Genomic DNA, 23,063 nt, shown 5'->3' with positions numbered 1-23,063 from the left:
TCATGAACTACAGCGCTCGTGTGCTGATGATGGCTGGGGGCCGTCATAAACCCGTCCACTCGCGATTCTGCCGCACAGGCGCAGAATCGCGGCCGCATGGAAGGGGTTAAGTAATTATCAACAAAGAGGGGAACCGTAACAGGGCAATTTTTAACGGGGTCCAGTGTACAAGCCCAGAACAGCTAAAACACAAAGGAGGGTACAAAGTTACCCGGGAAGGGTAAAAAGTGTTGCGATGCTAGCGTGGAAGCAATGGGATAAAAAGGGGGAATTCCCTTTTTGGAACTAAAACCCTCACACACCTAGCAAGCTAGTTGTCATGCTTCATCATATGGGTTCTGCTCCTCGTCAGACTGGCGCTGCAATGTCTGACGGGCACCCGCGAAGGGGTTCTTTACTGGAGATCTTTTGGAATGTTTATGGAACCCCAATATAGTTTTGGATTCATAATCTAACAAAATGGTATGCTAGAGGTCTCTCAAAAACAGCAACAAAAGGAAAACGTTTTTAAGTCGGAAGTTATAAACGTTCAGCAGGATTAACCATTAACCTTTACCCACGTGTAGTCACTCACAGGTCTGTTGCAAAAGGTGTAGTCTTCCAGGTCAAGCGTGAGGAATACAAATATGTTTTCAACTTTAAATAGTCTTTCCGGCTTGATAGAAATCAAACACTTTTTCCCCACAGCTTGGCTGTGTCATGTTTTTCCTGTTCAAGTTTTGAACCCTAAGCACAATTTTCTTCGTTTGTGCGATTTTAATTTTACGAAATGTTATCTTTTCTACTAACTTTATTTAAACTAGTTAATTTTGCTATTTTCTGTTTCGTTGTTGGCTAGTCTTTAAACACATACAGCATTTATTCACTAAGTGAAAGGTCTAGCTGCATGTGTCAACCTACCAGGAGTGAAAATGGCTCCAGCAGGCTAGATAAACAACAAACTTCAATAACAGCCAACTTAATAATTTCTGGCCTCTGGCAAAATTGCTCGCCTAGTATTGTGACTCATCATTATTTGTTTAGAAATATTAATTGATTAAATAAATGCTTTGAAAAAGAAAGTTAACTTCTAATCCGTGTTTTCCTTTAATTTGCCCAACAATACTTTCATAATTTTTTATTGATCGATTTCATAAGGTTCGATGAAAAAATGAATGAATTATGCTAGGCAAGCAATTCCACCAGAGGCCAAAAATTATTAACCTCACTGTTCTTGTGGTTTGGTGTTTATCTACCCTGCTGGAGCCATTTCTCCCCTTGTTCACATATGTTTATGGTGTAGCCCAGTCTCCAAAGGGTTACATGTGATCCTCCTTCCTTTTGTCTTATAAAGCTACCAGGAGTGAGCGAGAGATTCTTTACAGGAGCCAGTTTGCTCTACTGACTGAACGGGCTATGATGGTGCTCAATCAATTACAGCTCCAGCAAGATTGCGGCCTTTCTCCCTCCCTAAAAGAAGCTGCTTATGAAGACATGGATTTAACAGAATCACTATGGGAAAGAGCATGGCTATGCCAACAATACTTTTGGATTCCTTTTCCAATTCAGCCATGACTGGAGTGTGTGGCTTACAGATCACTGCTTTCAACATTTGTACCTGTGCTCTCAGATAAAATACTTTTTTGTTGCACGGAGCAGGCCAGAACGAAACTATCTCTTAAAAAGCAGAATTGTAATGTAGCTTACATACTAAACTAGGAGGACTACATTATGCCACAGATCTCCTCAACCCATTAGAGGCAATTGAATACTGTGTAATAATTTACCAATGCCAAAAAGATTGCACCTATATTATTTCAATGCTTCTCATTGATAAAAGACGGTCCATGGCTATAAAACCATAGTGTATCATTCACAGTATTTAGAAGAAAACCCCTTTGCACAATGTATGACACTTTTCTTCAGAAAGTTTGGAACCGTATGGTCATTTGTAGAAACTCCAGGTAGGACAGCATTGTGACTGACGTTTGGGTAAAAATGCACAGAGGTAGGACAACATTTATAGTGTTGCCCAATTATACTCTTGTGTGGCTGGAAGCATCAACTACCATGATTGGCAGAAACAGAAGTAATGGAAATACTCTCACTGGGTCTGATCATGCATTATACATAGACTATATGGCAAAGTGCACATTCCCATAAAAGGACCTCAGAGCCGATCATTGCAGCCTGGCCTAAAAGTGTAGATTAAGAAAAATTCCAACTTGGATGGTTTGAGGTTACAGTAATTTAGGTTCACCCTCCAATGCATGATATACAAGACAGCTGGGCGGAGTCTTTATCTTAATTACATTCAAGATCAAATAGGCATCAGCATACATGTAGAAATTTGCAGTGTACACGCAAAGCGATGAGCCAAAGGGACTAGGTAGAGACTCAGTAAGATGGGTGACTGGTCGAAGACAGGCAGACCCCTCAGCAGAGTGGCTTTGCCAATGACATAAGACACCCAATTGAAATCTGTTGGACAACAATTAATTTATCCAATTTACAGCCAGTACTCGGGCACCATGTTCAGGGGTTAAAAATGGGTAGCTAAAGAGGTATAATACTGCAGAGAGATCAAATATCATCAGGGCAAAGCCACATCCATTATATCATACAATGATAACAAAGCATGGAGGTGAGCAAAGAGAATAGATGCTTACCTCTCCCTCAATGAAGTCAGCTTTGCTTGGTGACAGCGTATCTGCTGTCCAATCTTCTTTGGCATAAAAACAGACAGTGTAGCTCTTACTGCAAAGGTACATCAGTACTCCTTGCACGCAGGCACACATCATGGTAACATTTGTGTAAAGGAACACTACCACTTGTGCATACTTCAAGGCCCAAATTCCCATCTGGATGAAACTGTTGGGCAGGTGAGAAGTACAGATGATGACTACCCAAAATCTGCCCCAACTTCTTCTTAGAATCTTTACTTCTACTTTATATTGTGGCCTGACACATATATTTCAGGGGAGAATGCAGTGTCCTGTTTGGAGTTCCATTCAGCTGAGGTCAGCTAAATTACATTTGTTAACTCTCTCAATACATACAATGGCCTGTGCATTGGGTAAAGCCTGGGCAAAGCACTACGCTACGCTCGCGGAGTTTGTGCAACTTCGCACTACGCGAGCTGCACGTAGCACAGTGCGAACACGCGTAGTGCAGAGTAGCGTAGTGCAGAGCTCATTTTTTGCTTGTTCGCGGTCCTAAACGTCATGTTCGCGACCGTGAGCAAGCAAAATGACATCCCGGCGAGATTCTCAACGCGGGGAGGTAAGGTTTCTCATTGTGAGTGGTTGCGCATGCTAGCGACCGCTCTCAATGAGAAACTACCAGTTCGCGTTGAGAAAGCTGCAGCTCGAGTAATAATCTACTCGAGCTGCAGAAAACTACAGCTCGCACTGTGCAAGATGCCGTTTTCAATGATTGCACAGTGCTGGATGCTTGTCCGCACTGTGCAATCATTGCAAACACTTCTTGCACAGTGCGAACATGCCACTACGCAGCTCGCGTAGTGCTACGTGAAGTTCGCGTAGTGCGAAGTGCACTTCGCGTAGCTTCGCGTACCGCTACTTCGCGAACTACGCCCACCCGATTCAGACTTGCACATGCACACAAACAATCTAAAGTTAAAGGCTCTGTTCTTTGGTACATTAAGTCTAATCCTGAAGGCAGAGAGAAACTAATTCCTTTCTATCAAATATTTATAATCTAATCTGTTTATACAAGCTTTCAACTGAATATGTATTGATATTGGAAATATGTGATACCTGGGTATCCCAGCTCTTATTGAAGAGATCTATGAGAGAACAATAGGCAGCCCCTGCAGGCCCCCAATTCCTAATTATCACCCAAATACCTGTGCGTGCATACTTATATACAGTGAATACAGCAAAAGTGGGACACAGATACAGAAATGTTCATACATATAGTACACATATTCTGCACCAAGGCTCCTTACCATAGACTCCTTTGTCCAGCAGAAGTAAAAACTCATCCACCGCATTCCTCATCTCTGGTTCTGTGAGATCGAGAAGAGAGACCACCTTGAAATCCAGCTGCCTCAGCAGGTTGGTCAGCTCATATACATCAACCATTGGTGCCTGGAGTTGAGGGTGGTTCCAGTAACTCATATTTCCAATCAATAAAGCTACTTTGTCTGTAGCTGCAAAGAATACCGAAACATGTATTATCAGATACACTAAGCATTGAAAACAAACCATTTGAAAAGACTGTAATACTGAATACTGTCATGTTTAAAATATATTGAAAGCGTCACAAAATGGGTTTAGACATACATAGCAAATTACAACTTGGAAGAGATGTCTTTAGGGCATCCGTTCCAAATTGCAATTTGGTATCAAACATATCAATGTTTTGCAACTGAAATCCAGTTGTAATACATTGAAAATGTACAGATTCCCTAGCTTGGGTGGTAAATGGTTTAAAAAAAGGAAGCATATGTTAAAAATAAAAAAAAGTGTTTTTTGCCACTTTTTCAGACAAAAAGCCTATTTTTAAACCGACTACCGTTTCCTTACAATGTACTTTATTTAATGGGATCACAGATTTGTTGGTCTGCTGACTCCAGCAGGTCACCATCCCAGAGAAGGCATCAGAATAGAAGCAATTTGCGACATAATTAATTAATATTAATGAGGCAGGTGGACTGCCACCCATTCTGAATGGAAATTTTGCAACCCAACCTATTAATATATCAGTCGGTTCACAAAATTGAACACTTATCTTGCAAATTTTTCTATAACAATTTGCAGCCAGTATTTTGTGACCAGTGTTGTGTACATCAAGCCTATATTTATTACAGGAGAGAGCTTTCGAGCTCGACAAATTTTAAGCTTGAGGGAAATATATATCCTGCTTTGAAAGATGGTTCTCCATAGGCTTGGGTGGTGTTAACTTAGAACTTTATCCGGATTAGTCCATAAACGTCCAAACAAGAAGGTTTTTTTCAAAGGTCATTGTCATTGTCATTGTCATTGTCATCTCTGAAGCTTGGATGTCTAATGTCTTGGCCAGAACGCATTTTTCTTGATTGATAGCAAGAAATGTCACATTCATCTTTCTGTAAACTAAAGAATATTTGTAATCTGGTTCTTGTATTATTAAAGTAGCTGTGAAGTTCAATGCATTAGGCCTATCTACATTAGCGCAAGTAGTGCGGAGGCACAGCTGAACTGAGTTGGGAGAAAATAGCTCAGAGGAAAATAGAGAAGACAAGCATGAAAAGGAATTCTCTTGAGTATATTTTATTCTATCATTTTACTGTCAAGAACTCCATGACAAAGCCTCCGATGAGGTCATTTTTATGATTTTTCTGCTACTCACTGAAATAAATAATCCTCAATAGCATTTCCTCTGTTGAGAATTTAAAAAATACTCTGTCAATATTTAGCAGATATTGGAGACCCTATGACCTCATCGAGTATATTTACGCACATCTGTATTATAAATTATATTTCATAGCAAGCACCTCACCCCTCTCATCCAGTCATTAATGTTCCTCCACCACCTATAATAGCATGATAATATTTGCAGCTAGAAAGCGGTCCAGCAAATCAAGTCAATCAATAAGTCAAAAGAAAGGGTTGGGTTTTATTGCTCAATGAGTCGGCGCAGTACATCACGATGACCACTAACTGAAACCAAGATAGCAGAGGTTCTAGAACAGATGGATGAGAAGATACTATAAGTATTTGCAATTAGTTTTCTATTGTGTTTGCATAAATTGTTTCATAATTTCACAGCTGTACCATCAATTGCCTCTTAGATGAAGTTGAGTATTTTGTTTTGAATGTGTCTAGATCAGGTAAATATATCGAGAGACAACAGAAAGAATAAACAAAACAGGTGACTAGGTGTGCAGGACATAAACAGAGACATGAAAGAAAGCCAGCAGAAACGGATGTAGAGAGAAAAGAGTGAGGAAATTCATGGATGGGCAACGACTTCAACAGGAAGACACAATACAGTGAAATAGATGTTGGAAATGGGGACAATGGGAATAGGATAGGCAGTGTCACAGGCATACTGTGGGAGAGAAGGAATGAATGAATAAATAGTCTGAAAGACAACTGCACTGTAAATAAGATTGAACAGGGAACCAGGAGGACGCTAGAAGTCCAATTAAGAAATGTGAGTCATAGTAAAGGTAAGAGAAGTTAGTGGTAGGGATCAGACACATCCTTGCCACAGGATGCCAAACTAAAATGCTGAAGTTGGCCTGAAAAAAATAAAATCAGGTGTTCAAGTCTCAACTTATGTTGGGCGGTGCTAGTCACGGATCATTTATTGATTCACAAATAGGATCGAATTGTTCAACACCCATGAGCCATTGAACAATTACACATGGGAAATCCACATACACTTTGTAGGACATGTTGATGGGAAAAGAAACACATGCTTTTGAATACTTACCAAAGAGTCTGTCATTTGATTCATCTAAAAGAAAATTTTAAAATATGATATTTCAGCATATAAATATCCACGGAGTGTTTTGTCAAATATCAAAGTTACACCAAAGCTTCTAGGTTAAAGGTTTACTGTTCAAATAACAAATTATTCATGAATTAAAACAGACAGTAAAACAAGATCTTGAAACAATATGTACAATATATGGCCATACTCTAGAACAGTGCTTAATGCTGGCAACGTGAAACAGAAAAAATACATGTTAAGGTTCGTAAATGTCATATCCCAAAATTAACATTTGCTCCTGTTAATTATAAATCTACTCTACTTAAAGACGATTATAATTTCAGTCCTAAACTTACTGTCCAACTAAGATGTTTTTTTCAAATATTTCTTTCTATTTGCATGTAAATAAAGACAACCACATATACAGCTTAAACGTGCATTATTTTTGTACCATCCATTGTAGGGTAGCAAACGCTTCTAGTGTGAGAAAGTCAGCTAAAAAAATTCCAATCATAATAAATTTAGGTCACACCTGATGTTTAAGGGCACAAATAAACACTTAAGAACAACTCGCACATAGAAGTCTATATTCACAATATTTTTTAAAAGTTAACTGTTCCTGATTTAATGGGCAGCTCAAAAGTCTTAGGTTACTTATCTTTCCAAGCGCCAGTCAACATACCATACTAGCTAGATAATTTTAAATATACTAGTTAAATGGTTAAATGGTTAAATGGTTGCGACCAGTTTAGACACTTGACCTTTAAGAGTAGTATGTTATTTAAAATAACCTTTTTTGTCAAACCATACTCAAGATAACCATGGTCCAGACTATCAAATGGAATAAACTGGTAGAAGTTATGTTAACCAGTTTTTCCTAAATAAGTTAGAGTTCTTCATATATAAACCATGGTGGTGTTCCTTTTAAAATCAAATTATGAATGGAGTGATGTACGTAAAATTACTAATTCCAATAATAAAATAATATGAAGGATAACATCAATGCTGAAGGCACTACTACAACAAAGTATTTGTAGAATGGAAAATACAAACTAAACAGTTTACCATTCATCAACTTTAATCTCAAGGACATTAACTGTATTTCTAATTAAAACCTTAACCTATAGAAGGTGCTTTGGTCCTGTGTACGATTTAATCAATATTGAAGAAGTACAACCAGTAATTAGGACGAAAATGCAAAACAATACATTATTCAATAAATCATAATGATATGCATGTTACTTAGTAACACACAGAAGGAGATGGGTTTACTGCAAGCAGAGTACATAGGAGACTCTTCGTTCCAACAAGTGAACAGTTACTTTAAGTTACTAGAGGGTTCAAAACAAAGGGTAGAAAGGGATGGCCATGCAGACTGCAAAACATAATACAGAAAATTGACTTTATACAGACAATGAAATAACATCACTTTGAGATGGAAAAGTAAACTACACATAATTTTGATTCCATTAACAAACGTGCACTGCTGATTGTTTATTCCAAGCAATGGTCCGGCTATCCCTTCTGAGTTACAGCTCCACAAGATTAAGTTGTTTGATGTTCCTTCATCTCCTGTCTAGACTTCAGACCATGAAGCCATATAATTAATAGATCATACTCTTTCTTTCTAGTCTGAATATTGGCAACGTAAGACTCGTCACTCGCCATACATTCTACAATTGTAGATAAAGCGCAGTCTTTTTGTCCCTTTTTATGTTATACTTTTTCATATCTTTCAACTGCTCTGCAGTGCTTCAATTCATTACACTGAGTTTTCACCCGTTAAAAAATGCTAGACGCTGAAATGTGAAACCAACATAGTTGCTTGGAGCTAGGTGACTGCACATTTCTTGAAATGTTGCACAAGAAATGTCAATGGATTCTGGTCACTGATCAGTTGCTTTTGTGATAGTCTCTTACATGGAACCTAAACCCCAGAGTGTTTGGGGCAAAGATATCCCAGCAGTTCCTATTGCGGCTTTTTCTATGCAGCAGGTATCCAGAAAAATTAGGTAATTATCTTCAGTAATGCTTTTTCTGGTGGAGTCCTTGCCTCATTCTCCTAGGTCCTGAACGGAATCTAGAAAAGGTTTCCATAGCTCCTACACATTGGTAAGTGGCACCGCAGACCTCCATTGTGATTCCACCCCTCCTCCCCGCAAATGTCAGTAATTTGTCTGATGGATAAGTCTACCAAGCAAATGCTTCACCCACTGAATCTATAACAAACAAGTACCATTCCTAAGAGGATGGTGGTTCTGGGGAGTTATCTTACACCAAGACGTCCTGCAGGAAAGAACGAGCAAAACAACATTGCCTGCGATCCCAAGAGTCTATGCAGTAGTGCCCAGTGAAAGAAAGGGTGGATATGGAGGATGGATTGACAAAACCTGACGCTTGCTAATGTGTCAGGCAGAAGTGACTGCAATACAGAACACAATTTTATTTTTGGAAGCTGAAGAGTAGTTATTAAGAGGCTTAAAAGGAGAACACATCAAGAAGCTCAAGAGCAGATTAAGGTCCCACGTCAGCATACTACCAGGAGCAGGAGAAAACAGATATGATAGTCCTTTTAGGGAATACATTAGAAAGGGATATTTGTATGTATGTCTGCAGTATTTCTACCATGCAAACCTTGCCAAAAGTCAGCATAGCACTGTACAGGATCAAAGACAAGTATAAATCCAATGATTGATAGCAGACGTAGATGGTTTGTGGATAGTTAAACAGAGTGATGCAGTGTTATGTTATGTTAAACATTTCTTATAAAGTGCTCGTACACCGAATAGTTTCTTGGCGCTGAACTTAACATTTTTTGCTGGGACCTCATTTAATTAGTTGTCAACAAGTCTAATTTTAGGCTTTGATAAATAGCCACATTTTAAGAAGTCTACGAAATCTCACAAATTCCGTGCAAGTTCTAAAGTCTAACGGAAGATTATTCCATAAGCTGGGGCCAATACTGCAAACCTGCAAATGTCTATTAGTTTTCGTTTACAGGAGGGGATGGTTAAAATGTTCTTATGGGCAGAGCGTAAGCTCCGTGCAGGTAGCTATTTCTGGTCAAGTCTGGATATACATTTAGGGCTAGCACCATGCAAGGCTTTAAATATGAGCAGCCAACTTTAAACGCACATCTTTGCAAGATGGGGAGCCAGTGTAGCTCTTTCATAGTGGGCGAGATGTGTTTCCATCTAGGTTCATGGAAGATCAGCCTTGCTGCCTGGTTTTCAACCATCTTCACTTTTTTTGTAAGATAGAGCGGAATGCCAAAGTAAAGAGAATTGGCATAATCCAGGTGAGATATCACCATGGCTAGAACCACCTGGATTTAGGCTTCCCGAGTGAGTAATCTCTTAATCTTCCTTATCGTCCTCAGCTGGAAGAAACAAGTGGAGGTCACGGCTCCTATCTGAGATTTCATAGTTAGATCGCCATTGATGATCACTCCAGACTTTTAGCTGAGGAAGAAGGGTTAGGTGGGGAGAGGAGGTCACTCGGCCAGAAATATGCGTTCCAGGGGTTCAAGGAACCACCTATCAGAATCCTTTCTGTTTTTTATCTGGGTTCAGTTTTAACTGGTTATTGTTCATCCAGTCACGTATGTGTAACATTGTTGCCTGGAATTCAGAAATCGATTCATATGAATTATTGATTGAAGTTCCTTAAATATGTGCATCTTCTACTCTTTACTAAATTGAAGCAGTATTAAGGGGCTCCTGATGGATATGGGATTTTGTTCTTGATCCTCGGTGCACAGATGGAAAAGGCCTGCTGCGTTGATTTTTCATGCTTATTCTTCTTAGTCGGTAGTCTAATAGTGTAATTGCCACAGGTGTGCTGAAAAGCAAAAGAGACTGCGTGCTTGTCCAGAAGAGAAGCAGGACTGCTAGTCATAATGGACTTGTAAACAATGAAGCTGGTTTTGAAGAGGATGTGGGCCGGCAAGGGGAGCCAATGAAGTTCTATCAAGACGAATGTGATATGATCATATTTCTTCAGGTCTTGGATGAAACCTGCTGCAGCATGTAGATTGCCATTAAGGGAAGTCAGTGTTGAATCTGGGAGACCATGCACCAGGGCCTCATCACAATTTAAATGTGAGAATATGAGGGCTTTAAAATCAGTTCTGAAGTCGTTTTCTGGAACTGTTTGGATTTTTTTTTTAGAAGAGAGAGCTGGTACCAAACTGTCTGTGTTTTTTGGCAAAGTGTTCCTTGAGGATGAGGTTGATGTCCAAGGTGAATCCAACTGACTTGGTATTTGGTGAATGTTGGGGTTCAAAACCTTCAAGGTTCATGTCATTTAGCTGCTAATTGAGTTTCTGGCTTATTGTTCTTGGAAATCCTTCAGGTAGGTGAAGGACATCGAGGTCTTGTGAAGTGCAGATGGTGTTTGAGGCTATGGATGTCCGAAGTAGAGGAGACTTTCAAGAAGAGAACTGTATTGGTGAACCTTGATGCTGGTATCCGTGAGCAGATCACAAAGCAACTGCCTGTAGAGTTTGAAAATTTGGGGGGACAGTGTGGAAACATGGTGATGAGAATCTTATGGGGCAGGTTGACTGAAAAGGTAAGAGGAGTAGCTGTGAATCAGTGAAGGACATTGCTGATGAACGCTCCAGGGTGCATATGAGGGAGGGAGGGATGGTTGACTTTCAAAGGCAGTTGAGAGGTCCAGCAATATCAGGAGGCAGGGGTCATTCATCTTCATCTGTGGTCAGAAGAGCATTGCCTACAATGTATAAGGTTGCAGTCTCCATGCTGCAGTGTGATCTGAAGACAGACTGGTAGCCTAGCAGAAGATAGTTTGCATTCATGTGATGTTGGAGTTGAACATAAGACTGTTTTTTCTATGATCTTCCCAATGACTGGTAGGTGAGCGATGGGTTGACAGATGGTCAGGTCATTGGGGTCTGTTGTAAGTTTCTTAAAAAGTGGAGTGATTTGGCCTTTCTTGAGATCTTCTGGGAAGATTCCTTGAGTGAGGAAGGCATTGCCATTGATTCGATTAATGCAGGCTGATCGGGTATGCAGTAAAAGGCCAACAGGGCCAATATGTAACCTTTAACTATTCCCAAAACAAATCCTTGCTGGGCCAAAGGTAAGGCAAATGGCAGGCAATGACAGACAACCTTTGCCTGTAATAGTTCAACAAGCTTCCCCTCATAGCAAAGCAAGCCCTCCAACCGGAGTACACAGATTTGGTGGAAGGGCTGAATACAGCCAGTATGACATCCACCACTTCCACTAAAAGGTAAAAACCTCGTAGTTGGTTTCACTCATTGTTGATGCATGCAGGTATAGATTGAGAAGTTATCTTGCTGGGACAGGAGTTCCCTTGTAGTGGAATACAGATGTTCTGGGCCAGAGGTCTAGACTTCCACACCCTCTGAGCCCAATCTGGGTCCAGCAGAAGGGTGAGGTTCCGTGACAATTGTAAGTGGTGCATTGGACTCGCACGAATATAGTCGAGTCTGGTATCTATGAACCGCAAATGACGAGTTTAGTGGGTGTGCGCAGTTTCGCTGTGCTAAACCAAACTGTTCGTTTGCTACGTGGGTATTTCTATCTGTACCCACGGGTTCCATCTTAGATACGGCATCCATTTTGTCTCTTGCCCTCAAGTAGCCAGCGAACGGACGTTGTCCGCTTCGCGACCCTGGGGCTCCCAAGATATATGCGGAAGACACATGTTCTTTGTAAGTGTCTTTATGACGAGGGGGATGCTACTGTAAAGCAGATGGCGCCGCTCGAGGCTCATCTTGCTGCGCGGACTTATTGTCTCAGCCGTGTATCTCATTAGGCACGTCCCTTTGATGCCTGTATCTCGTGTTTCCCGATACCTCCCCTTTTACACCCTTTCCGATCTCCCCACTGTTTCCCTCTTCCTCTGCACCTGTCCCTGTTCCTATTTCGATCTGTTTTACCACTGATTGGAAATTCGCTAATGGTGGGAAGATGGGTTTTTACAGTTGGGAACCGCCAAATGTTTTCCGCACTTATGTTCCAGGCCTTATGTGTTTCAATGTGACCAAAGCGACCCCTCTGGGGGATGATGGTGGGAACCGGGTTGTAAACTTTTTTGTACCATGTTGTCTTATGGGTAAAAACTGTATAAAAGGAGCGATCCACAGAACCAATTTGAAGCAGTCTCCCCGAACTACATACGTTGTACTTCCTGTGACTTCTGTGTTCCCTGCAGCAAATAAACCTTGAATCTTTGACGCCGAAGGAAGTGTCCCGTGTCTCTGTGATTTGTACGCCGGAGCAGGTTACCCACGAAGGTTTCAGGTGTTGTGCCCTGGCACCGCTGGGTTCTAAAACACCCAGTCCTTCAGTTGGCGCCCAACGTGGGGCTGCATCAGTGGTACCGGTCCAAGCCCGACGATCGTGAGGAACTTCGTGTGAAATCTCCGAGGGAAGGTGCACTCCGCTTCATCGATCCTGTTGTCGAAATAAGTGGCCCGAAGACTTTTCCCGCGAAGATTCCCGCCTCCTGACGGCTGCGACGGACTGCTGCCCTGACTGTAGACCTGTTTTGGCGCCTGGCGTAGACCTTAGTAGAGCGAGACGATTGACGGGCCTTCCTGGTGACGCCATCGATCTTTGAGTTAAGTATTTGTGGGTCGCTCCCAGAGTTCTTGGTTGTGGTTACTTAGTGGTTGCATGGTTCCATTGCATTTGTAGTACTTGGTACTTTGTTGTGTTGTTTGACGACTGCAGCCGCCAAAAACCGAGGGTTTTGTTCTTTGCTGGGACTTGGTAAATCCCGTAACCCTTGAAGTTTGTGAAACTCGGCTAGTGTGCAAGATGCCTGGTCGTAGTACTTTGATTAGTTGTTTCAGACCTTGTGGTACGGATTCCCGACTGGAGGACTCGTGTCCGATACCTCCGGTTGGAACTCCCACTTATGAACTGTACAGTAAACATGGGCTAGGCCCAATTACCTTCAACGATTATTGGATTAAATACACGAAGAAGGACGGCGACCTTCGTTGGCCAACACATGGTAGCTTCGAGGCCCCGATCTTAGATAATCTAGAGATTAAATTGTTCGAAAGAAAGTCAAGGCCGGCCATGTTTGATGCCTTTCGGTTGTGGCGTAAAGAAGCCCGACAGAAAGAAATCAGACAGACTAAACGTAATCAGCGAGATAATGTTGCTACCATAGTGAAGAAAGCGGAGCAATTTCAGCGTGACAAGGAGGTTAAGGATAAGGAAGTGTTTGATAGACTACAGCGTATGACCGTAGATAAATGTTATCCTGCTTTGCCTACGGAGTCAGAAAAGAAGGAAGAGGCAGTTGAGGATCCTTTAATGTCTTATCTTATGAAGTCGCCACCTCCGTACGTCCAGGGTACCGCAGCTCCTGTGGTTCCTGCCGTACCTATTCTTCCGCCTATTCTTCCTCCGCCTGTTCCTCAACCTGCACCCACTCTTCTGACTGTTCCTGCTCCGTTGCCTGTTGCTATCCCTACTGCTCCTCCGCTTCCACATACTCCTGCTCCCGCTACTGCTCCTGTTTTGTTAACTCCTGCTGTTGCTACTGTTTCCACTCCTTCACTCGTTAGTCCTGTGTCCTATACTTCTCCCTCTACTCGTTCTCGTACTACCCCTCTTGCGGCTAGCTTCTTTCATTCACTCGGACCTGTTCATGGGTCCGCTGGTTCCGATGGTCCTCAGAGACGTAGTCAGCTTCCTGGAAACAGAGAACGCGTTGCGCTATATAATATGGCGATGGGTTGGATGGTAAATCCTCTTAGAAGTCCACCCCGTGTTGTTCTCGAAACATTTTGTCAATTCAATATACCAACCCAGAGATATGTGTTTAATGAAATGTGTAAGTTCCTTCATGATCAGATAGCAGCCGATGCGCCTGACGAGGTGCTGACCGCCCTGTCTGATCTTCAGCTCCAGTTCTCGAATGGACTGATAGTGGATACCAACGTTCGACGTGCTGTTGAGCGGTTGCTATCTTTTCGTCCCACTCCGATACCTCATGCATTGTTTGTTGAGGATATTGAAAGATAGCCGGACGAGTCTGGCCAATATCCAATGCGTGAAGTTCCTCCCGTGTTGATGCCAGGTGATCCCGCTCACGCTCCACCTATCTTGCCGTATTTTCAGAGGGTATGGATACATCTTCCATGGAAACGCTCGGAAGTGTTACAGGTGAAGCAATCTTTGCCTGACCCTCGCAAAAATCCTACAGGGTACTATAAAGAATTATCGCAGCTCGTAGATGCTACGGTAATGAATCTCGCCGATATCGATATGTTATTCGGCAATGTTGTGCCGCAACCGGTATGGGCTAAGATTCGGCAGGAGAATCATCCGAATGAATTAGGTGGTGATTGGGCTGCCATTGTAGCAGCAGATGGTTTACAGACTGGTGGGGCTAAACCTGAACAGCTGATTACTGCTCTTCCTCAACGAATAATAACATTAATGAAAACTCTTATGCCAGCCATGAGGGTGAACTGGGACAAATTGTCAGCTTGTAAGCAAAAGAAGGACGAGAGTGTTTCCGACTTCTTTACGAGGTTCGAGGAAGCATTCATTGACCATAGTGGACAGGATATGGGTACCGAGGGTGGTCAGCGATTGTTTGTGGATAAATTTGTTTCGAACTTACTGCCCGATTTGAGCAATAAATTAAAGAATTCAGAAAGTGCATGGGCCGTTTCTACCTCAGCTCAGATATTGGCTACAGCACAATATTATGAGAATAGAGAGAAAGAGGAGAATGACCGTGCTGATAAAAAGACGAAAGAACTAAAGACTAAAGTGTTGTTGCAACAAGCGTATCCTCCGCGTTCAAATCAGAATGCGTCTCAACAGAATAGATCGCAGTCGCAATCGAATCGATCGCAGCCGCGTAATGATTCCTCCTCCCAAAGATCATCGTTAGGGTATAATCAATGTGCTTATTGTAGACAGGAGGGACACATTAAATTCAATTGCCCTGTTCTGAATGACCGCGATAGTGGTAACTCGTCCAAAGGAGGTCGTGGTGGTTCACATCAGGTATCACGTGGTAGGGGTCGCGGTGCTCAGAATGATCGTTCTGATAATTCCTCTAATTCCAATAATTGTTTCGATCAACGTGGATCATCGCAAGGCCGATCTGCGCAGTACAATGTAGACGATTATTACGTCGATCAGGGAACTGACGACAGTAATTACTAGGACAGCCAAAGACAAGGAGAGGGAGCGGTATCAGTTCCGGTTGATCAGAGAGGGCCTTACGTCGCAGTTGCTACATCGGGCGTCGTTGAGCCTTTTCTGTTGGACACTGGTGCAGCGAAAAGTTCTATCATGCATTCGAAACTCCCTGGCGCACCTTTGTCTGGCTTAACAAATGTTTCCGTTGGATTCTCTGGCGCCCCTGTTAGCAATCCAGTTTCGCAACCTTTGCCCCTTACAATTGGGCCACGTGAGCTTCAAGCTCCATTGATTTTGACTACTGGTTGTGGTGAGAATCTTTTGGGTCTGGATTTGCTTAAACGTTTGTATGCAACTTTGTATTGTTCTCCTGCGGGTGTAAAGCTTACGTTAGGAGAGAGGGTTGTCTCTCCCATGTATTTGTCTCTCGATAAGCTCCCACCGGAATTGAGTTCTCTTCCTGCGTCTTTGTGGGCAGCGGGTCCAAACGATGTGGGCCTACTTGATATCTCACCATATGTTGTTCAGTTGAAATCTAATGTGCGATTGCCACGTATTCCCCAGTATCGTATCTCTCTTGATGGTGAACGAGCATTGTTAGCGATCATTTATGATCTGATCGAGAAAGATGTTATTGAAGAGACTCGGGGAAACGTGTGCAACAGCCCTGTACTGCCTATTCTTAAACGTACTGATCCTTCCAAACCACCTGTTTATCGCTTTGTTATCGATTTACGGGAGGTGAATAAAATTGTGGTTCCTCAATTCCCTGTTGTGCCTGACATCACGGCGCTACTGACTCTGATTCCAGCTTCTGCATCATGGTTTTCGGTGATTGACTTGAAAAATGCGTTTTTCAGCATCCCGATTGCCGAGGAGAGCAGAGACCTTTTCGGTTTCTCTCTCGGTGGACGCAGCTTCCGGTTTAAACGCGCTCCTCAGGGCTACTGTGAAAGTCCATCGATTTACAGTCAAGCCTTGAAGGGTCAACTGGATGCGTTTAGGTTGCCAGTCGGTGCGGCCTTAATCCAATACGTCGACGACTTATTGGTGGCTGCTGATACTCAGGACATTTGCAAAATTGCTACGGTGTCGTTGCTGCAACATCTCTGTGAGTTGAATCATAAGGTGTCCCCTTCTAAACTCCAATATTGTTGTCAAGAAGTAACCTATTTAGGTCACTTATTGTCAAAGGAGGGAAGGAGGTTGACCCCAGAGAGGATTGCAGCGATTGCGCGAATGGCTGTGCCACAAACCCAAAGAGATGTGCGTGCCTTTCTAGGTATCACGTCGTACTGCAGGCAATGGATTCCTAATTTTTCATTGCTAGCGAAACCATTGGTGGCTCTTACGTGCAAGGATGTTTCAACTCCTTTACCATGGACGGAAGAATGTCAGAAAAGTTTTTCTGAATTGCGTGATTCATTGTGTTCGGCTCCTGTGTTGGGTACTCCTGACTACAGTAAGCCGTTTACATTATATGTTCACGAGAGGGAAGGTTGTGCTTTGAGTGTCCTGACGCAACCTTTTGGTGGTAAGCAGCGTCCATGTGCATATTTTTCCTCGACCTTGGACCCAGTGGCTAGAGCATTGCCGAGTTGTTTGAGAGCAACTGCGGCAGCTGCGGTCTCCATCCGACAATCAGCAGGATTGGTTATGGATAATATGCTTACGGTGATGGTTCCGCATGCAGTCGACACTCTTTTAAATCGTACGAAAACTCAGCACTTGACGAGTGCGAGGTTGTCTGGGTACGAGTTGACGCTGTTGGCAAGTCATATTCAAATAAAACGTTGTAATGTTCTGAACCCGGCAACTTTGTTACCAATTAGCGCAGAGTCAGATGAAGTAGCAGAACATGATTGCTACTTGAGGACAGAGGAAGAAACAAAAGGTCGAGTGGACCTTAAAAACACCCCATTGGAAGATCCAGATGGTACATTGTATGTGGATGGGTCATGTTTTAAGTTGCCGAATGGCGATGTGACTACTGCTTATGCTGTTGTAACGTTGAATACTGTTGTTGAGACTGCAAGGTTGAATCAGAATTCTGCCCAAGCTGCAGAGTTGATCGCTCTCACTAGAGCATGTGTGTTAGCGAAAGGGAAACGTGTGAATGTGTTTACCGACAGCCAATATGCGTTTGGTGTCGCACATAGTTTTGGACGATTGTGGAGAGAGAGAGGTTTCTTGACGTCGCATGGTACGAAGATTCAGCATGGCCAGCTCGTGAATGATCTTTTGGATGCACTGACGTTGCCTAAACAAGTAGCGATTGTTAAATGTAGTGCGCATCGTAAGGTGACGGATGATGTTGGTCGTGGTAATGCGTTTGCGGATGAGATTGCTAAGGAGACTGCCCGGAACCTTAGCACTCGAATGTATGTGACGAGTTCGGTTAGGTGGCCTACAGAATCAAGCATGTGTGAAGACACTATTGAAAGCGTGAAAGAAATTCAGAATGAGGCCACCGAGACTGAAAAGGCGAAGTGGAAAGAAAGCACGGGAAAGTTGGATGTGAATGGTTGTTGGATTGATTTGTCGGATCAGAAAAGATGGTTGTTGCCCGATGCGTATGTGCTGGCCGTTGTGACAATGGCGCATGGGTTAGCACATATTAGTGCGAAAGGTATTTGCAAATTGTTGTCTCCTGTATGGAAGAATGATGGTATCACGAAATGCGCTGAACGTTTGGTGAAGAATTGTATGGTGTGCATGATGTACAATCCTGGCAAAGGAACCCCAACTCCTCCTGGCAGTTTTGCTCCCCCTTCATGTCCCTTTGAGGTGATCCAATTGGACTTCATCCATATGGAGCGATGTAATAACCTGAAATACGTTTTAGTTGTGGTTTGCGCATTCTCCCGATGGATTGAGGCCTATCCTCTCAAAGACAATACTGCTTTGTCTACTGCGAAAATCCTACTGAAGGAATATTTTCCTCGGTATGGAATGCCTAGAGTCGTGTGGTCAGATAACGGAAGTGAGTTTGTTGGAAGTGTGATGAAGAGTGTGTGTAAGGGCCTTGGAATTAATCAGAAATCCATAGCGCCAACCATCCCCAGTCAGCTGGTTTGGTTGAGGGGTATAATGGTACCCTTAAACTGAAACTAGCAAAGATTCAGGCTACGACTGGTCTTTCGTGGCCTGACGCCTTACCTTTAGCATTACTGTCAACTAGGGCGACTGTACACTCCCGAATAGGGCTTAGTCCCTATGAAATAGTGTTCGGCCGTCCTGCGAATGTGTGGGGGGTTCCTAGGCCAGGAATGTTCTCTGATCTTGAGTACCCGATGTTGATCGATTATCTTCATGACTTGACTGCTAAACTGAGGTTAATTCACCAACAGGTTTACGACGCATTGCCGACGCAGACGGAGGGTCCAGGCCACCAGCTCCAGCCCGGAGATTGGGTGGTGACTCGAAATTTTTCACGCAAGAATAATCTGGACCCGAGGTTTACTGGACCCTATCAGGTGCTCCTGGCCACGAGGACTGCTGTTCGTCTCGAGGGACGTAAGAATTGGGTGCACGCCACCCACACGAAAAGGGTCCCTATCCCTTTGCCGGCAGACCCGTGGGTAAGGAGAGGCATTGCATCAACTGAAACCGAAGGATTGCCGGCGTTTGTACCTTTCAGCGACGCACAGCCTGTTGGAGAATCCTCAGCGCAGCAGAAAGACACTGTTGAACAATTGTCACCAAAAGACTCAAGACCAGAACACTCAACTGATCAGCAGGACGCTGCCTCTTCAACGGCTCCTTTGTTTGACGAGCAGACACGTCCTGGGAAAACCCGATACTTTTTGCGATCTAGCACTAAAGACTAATAAAAGATCCTGTTTTGCTGTATTGACATCTGCATTATCCCGTTTTCCGTGATCAGTTTTGAACATTCGTATTATTGTGGTTATTCCTATATATATATATTGAGCTTCATTTCTTACACTTTTTTTTGCTTTCACAGCTGAGAGACTTTGTTTTTGCATATATATATATATATATATATATATATTGTGCATTGAAGGCCGTAGGGCCGCGCGCGTACTTCCTTCTGGATAGTAGGTCTTGACGCTAGGTTAAAGGCCGTCGGTTCCTGGGAACTCCTAGGGATTGACTATTGCTACACAGAACGAAGTGCGTCAAGAAACGTTGCGGACGGTCGTAGGGAATGGCATTCTCGAAGCTGAATGATCTGGAAGGAGCTCAGGCTCACAGATTCAAGCTGCAGCAACTCAGTCGTACCAAATGTTTTATATTCCAACTGTTTGTATTGTTCTTGACTGCTTCTGCATTATTGGCGGGTGGGGTGTATTACACGATGTCTTACTTCTTATCTTCTGCTACACCTACTCCTACTCCTGACCCTAAACTTACCTCCACTGTTTCTCCCCATTCCTTTCATATGTTACCCGAACACGAGCAGGCTAGACGTGTAGAGTTCCGCAACAATTCCTTTATTCAGCTCCTTCATCAGCATCAGTTAGTGGTTAACACTACTAATTGTTGGGTGTGTGGGTTGATGCCACATACCACGGATAAGGGAATCCCATATCTGGTGTTACCGTATAGTTCCCAAGGGTCAGCTCGAGCATTTCAGACAATGTTTCGAAGCGCACTGGGTTTCCACCCCATTCGAGAACCACGTTCTCCCTACTCTGGTCCTACCTCGTATCAAAAACCTTTGTCGATAGCAATAGAGGATTTAGATAGCGATATCTATGATCCCTCGCTTATTCCCGAAGAAGAGGTACAAGCCTATAGGGTCCTAAGTAGAGGTGAATATAGTGCGTTCAGCAGCGAAAAGCAGCTTAAAAGCTCGCCTCCAATATGGGTCGTACCCCACACTGGTAATTTTTGTCTCATGGGTCGTGGCCGAAGATCGAAAGCCCGGCTTGGAGAGAGTGCTTGCACTGAAAATTACATGCTGCCGATGGTCTCGTCCCCTGTGTTTCTGGCTGCCAAGGGTACATACTTTATCTGCTATGATCGCGCATATGCATGGTTGCCCGCTGACTTCATGGGCTCATGTTTTATTGCAAATCTGTTGCCTCCGACGTTCACTGTAGATGCCGATTATCATAAGACTAGAGTTGTGCGAGGCGTAATTAGCGAAGAGGATACTGCCGGTCAAGAGGCAGGAGACTTTTTCAAGGGTTTCCTCCCGTTTTGGGGACCTATGGTTAATAGTAGGAACCTGAGACAGTTGACTCGAGTGGTAGAATCGACAGCTAATATTACCGCCAGTGCCCTTGGTAATATCACCACAGAACTTCAGGCGGATAGACTTATGACGTTACAAAACCGTATGGTTTTAGATGTCATCTTAGCAGATCGAGGTGGGGTATGTAAGGTGATCCATTCGAGCTGCTGCATTTTTATTCCAGATAACGCTCCGACTGTCTATCAAGCCATCTCGAGGTTGCATAAAATCTCCGAATCCATACACATGGATGTAGGGGATTGGACGCTACTTGGATGGTTTTGGGGCCTGATGTCGACTTGGGGTTGGAAAATTCTGATGATTATCGGAGTTGTTGTGGTGTTCCTGTTCACGTGTTGCCTTTGTGTGCAGTGTGGTCCTGCCTTATGTGGCCTCTGTGCTACAACGTGTATGAGACAGCCACCTGTTACCAAGGGGACTCAGTTGGACAGAGCTATGCTACAGCAACATCTCGATGGTCTGATGAATATCGAATATGATTCCGACTAGTGCTTGCCTACATGAGGGCAAAAGGAGCGTCTGAGGTTCCGTGACAATTGTAAGTGGTGCATTGGACTCGCACGAATATAGTCGAGTCTGGTATCTATGAACCGCAAATGACGAGTTTAGTGGGTGTGCGCAGTTTCGCTGTGCTAAACCAAACTGTTCGTTTGCTACGTGGGTATTTCTATCTGTACCCACGGGTTCCATCTTAGATACGGCATCCATTTTGTCTCTTGCCCTCAAGTAGCCAGCGAACGGACGTTGTCCGCTTCGCGACCCTGGGGCTCCCAAGATATATGCGGAAGACACATGTTCTTTGTAAGTGTCTTTATGACGAGGGGGATGCTACTGTAAAGCAGATGGCGCCGCTCGAGGCTCATCTTGCTGCGCGGACTTATTGTCTCAGCCGTGTATCTCATTAGGCACGTCCCTTTGATGCCTGTATCTCGTGTTTCCCGATACCTCCCCTTTTACACCCTTTCCGATCTCCCCACTGTTTCCCTCTTCCTCTGCACCTGTCCCTGTTCCTATTTCGATCTGTTTTACCACTGATTGGAAATTCGCTAATGGTGGGAAGATGGGTTTTTACAGTTGGGAACCGCCAAATGTTTTCCGCACTTATGTTCCGGGCCTTATGTGTTTCAAAGTGACCAAAGCGACCCCTCTGGGGGATGATGGTGGGAACCGGGTTGTAAACTTTTTTGTACCATGTTGTCTTATGGGTAAAAACTGTATAAAAGGAGCGATCCACAGAACCAATTTGAAGCAGTCTCCCCGAACTACATACGTTGTACTTCCTGTGACTTCTGTGTTCCCTGCAGCAAATAAACCTTGAATCTTTGACGCTGAAGGAAGTGTCCCGTGTCTCTGTGATTTGTACGCCGGAGCAGGTTACCCACGAAGGTTTCAGGTGTTGTGCCCTGGCACCGCTGGGTTCTAAATAACCCAGTCCTTCAAGGGCCTGTATTCCGTTCCATTTCACGTTCTTTAGAATGCATCTCCCAAGGAACATGGAGGAGGGATCTGAGTCACACAAGACGCAGGACACTGAGTGTTTTTAGAGTTGGACAAAAGAGCTACCAAGGACATGCCAGATTTGGTGAATAGCCCTTGAACCATTTGTGGGTGTAGGAACCATTTGTTATAGTCAAGATGACACCTGCTGAGATCATCTGCTCACTTACTGAAGAACCCTGCTAGAGGACTAGCCATTAGTAAGATCCTATTAGCACTAGTTAGAGCCTAAGCACCTCTACACAGAGAGGCATCGAGCCCAAGCCACCTTCACTGTTGTAGTACCACAGGGAGATCATGGTGTCAGTGAGTACATGACTACAATTAGCCCTGCTTAAAAGTAGAAATACATCATTCAGAGCCAACTCTATGGTCCAGAGTCTCAACAGGTTTATGTGGCAGTGTTGATCCAATAGAGACCAGACATCCTAGATTTCTACCATATTCAGGTTATTGCCCCAGCTGAGGGATGATGCATCTCCGACCATTGTCACCAATGGTGGGGGACAGAGCAAAATGGGCTGCTGCCCATAGGATTGTTTTGTGTCATCTACCACTCCAAATCTCTTTTGAATTGCAGACCCTGACTAAAAGAACTACCAATGCTGAGCACTCTGCAGTCCTATTTTCCATAGAAAACTCCATATATCCAACCAAGTGAAGGGCACCTGTAAATTGGAGAAGGCTAGTGAGACTAACAACCACAAAACTGCTGAAAGAACAGCCTTCAGTCTAAAGAAATCAGATATCCT

General features: G+C 43.5%; 1 protein-coding gene across 1 annotated transcript in view; it reads right to left on the bottom strand.

Annotated features, from left to right (window-relative positions):
- The window catches only part of LOC147666124 (mucosa-associated lymphoid tissue lymphoma translocation protein 1-like), a 315,600-nt gene that overhangs the window by 169,319 nt on the left and 123,218 nt on the right, over window positions 1-23,063 (bottom strand). The window contains exons 5-6 of the mRNA XM_086949286.1: window positions 6,424-6,447; window positions 3,950-4,153 (exon numbers count right to left, since the gene is read on the bottom strand). Of these exons, the coding sequence (XP_086805412.1) occupies window positions 3,950-4,153; window positions 6,424-6,447 (228 nt within the window). The remainder of the gene's footprint in view (window positions 1-3,949; window positions 4,154-6,423; window positions 6,448-23,063) is intronic.

This window comes from Lissotriton vulgaris, unplaced genomic scaffold (assembly GCF_964263255.1).
Source record: "Lissotriton vulgaris unplaced genomic scaffold, aLisVul1.2 SCAFFOLD_1362, whole genome shotgun sequence".
NCBI classification, from domain to species: domain Eukaryota; kingdom Metazoa; phylum Chordata; class Amphibia; order Caudata; family Salamandridae; genus Lissotriton; species Lissotriton vulgaris.
The sequence above is the reverse complement of the archived record's forward strand: the minus strand, read 5'-3'. Positions and strand labels throughout refer to the sequence as shown.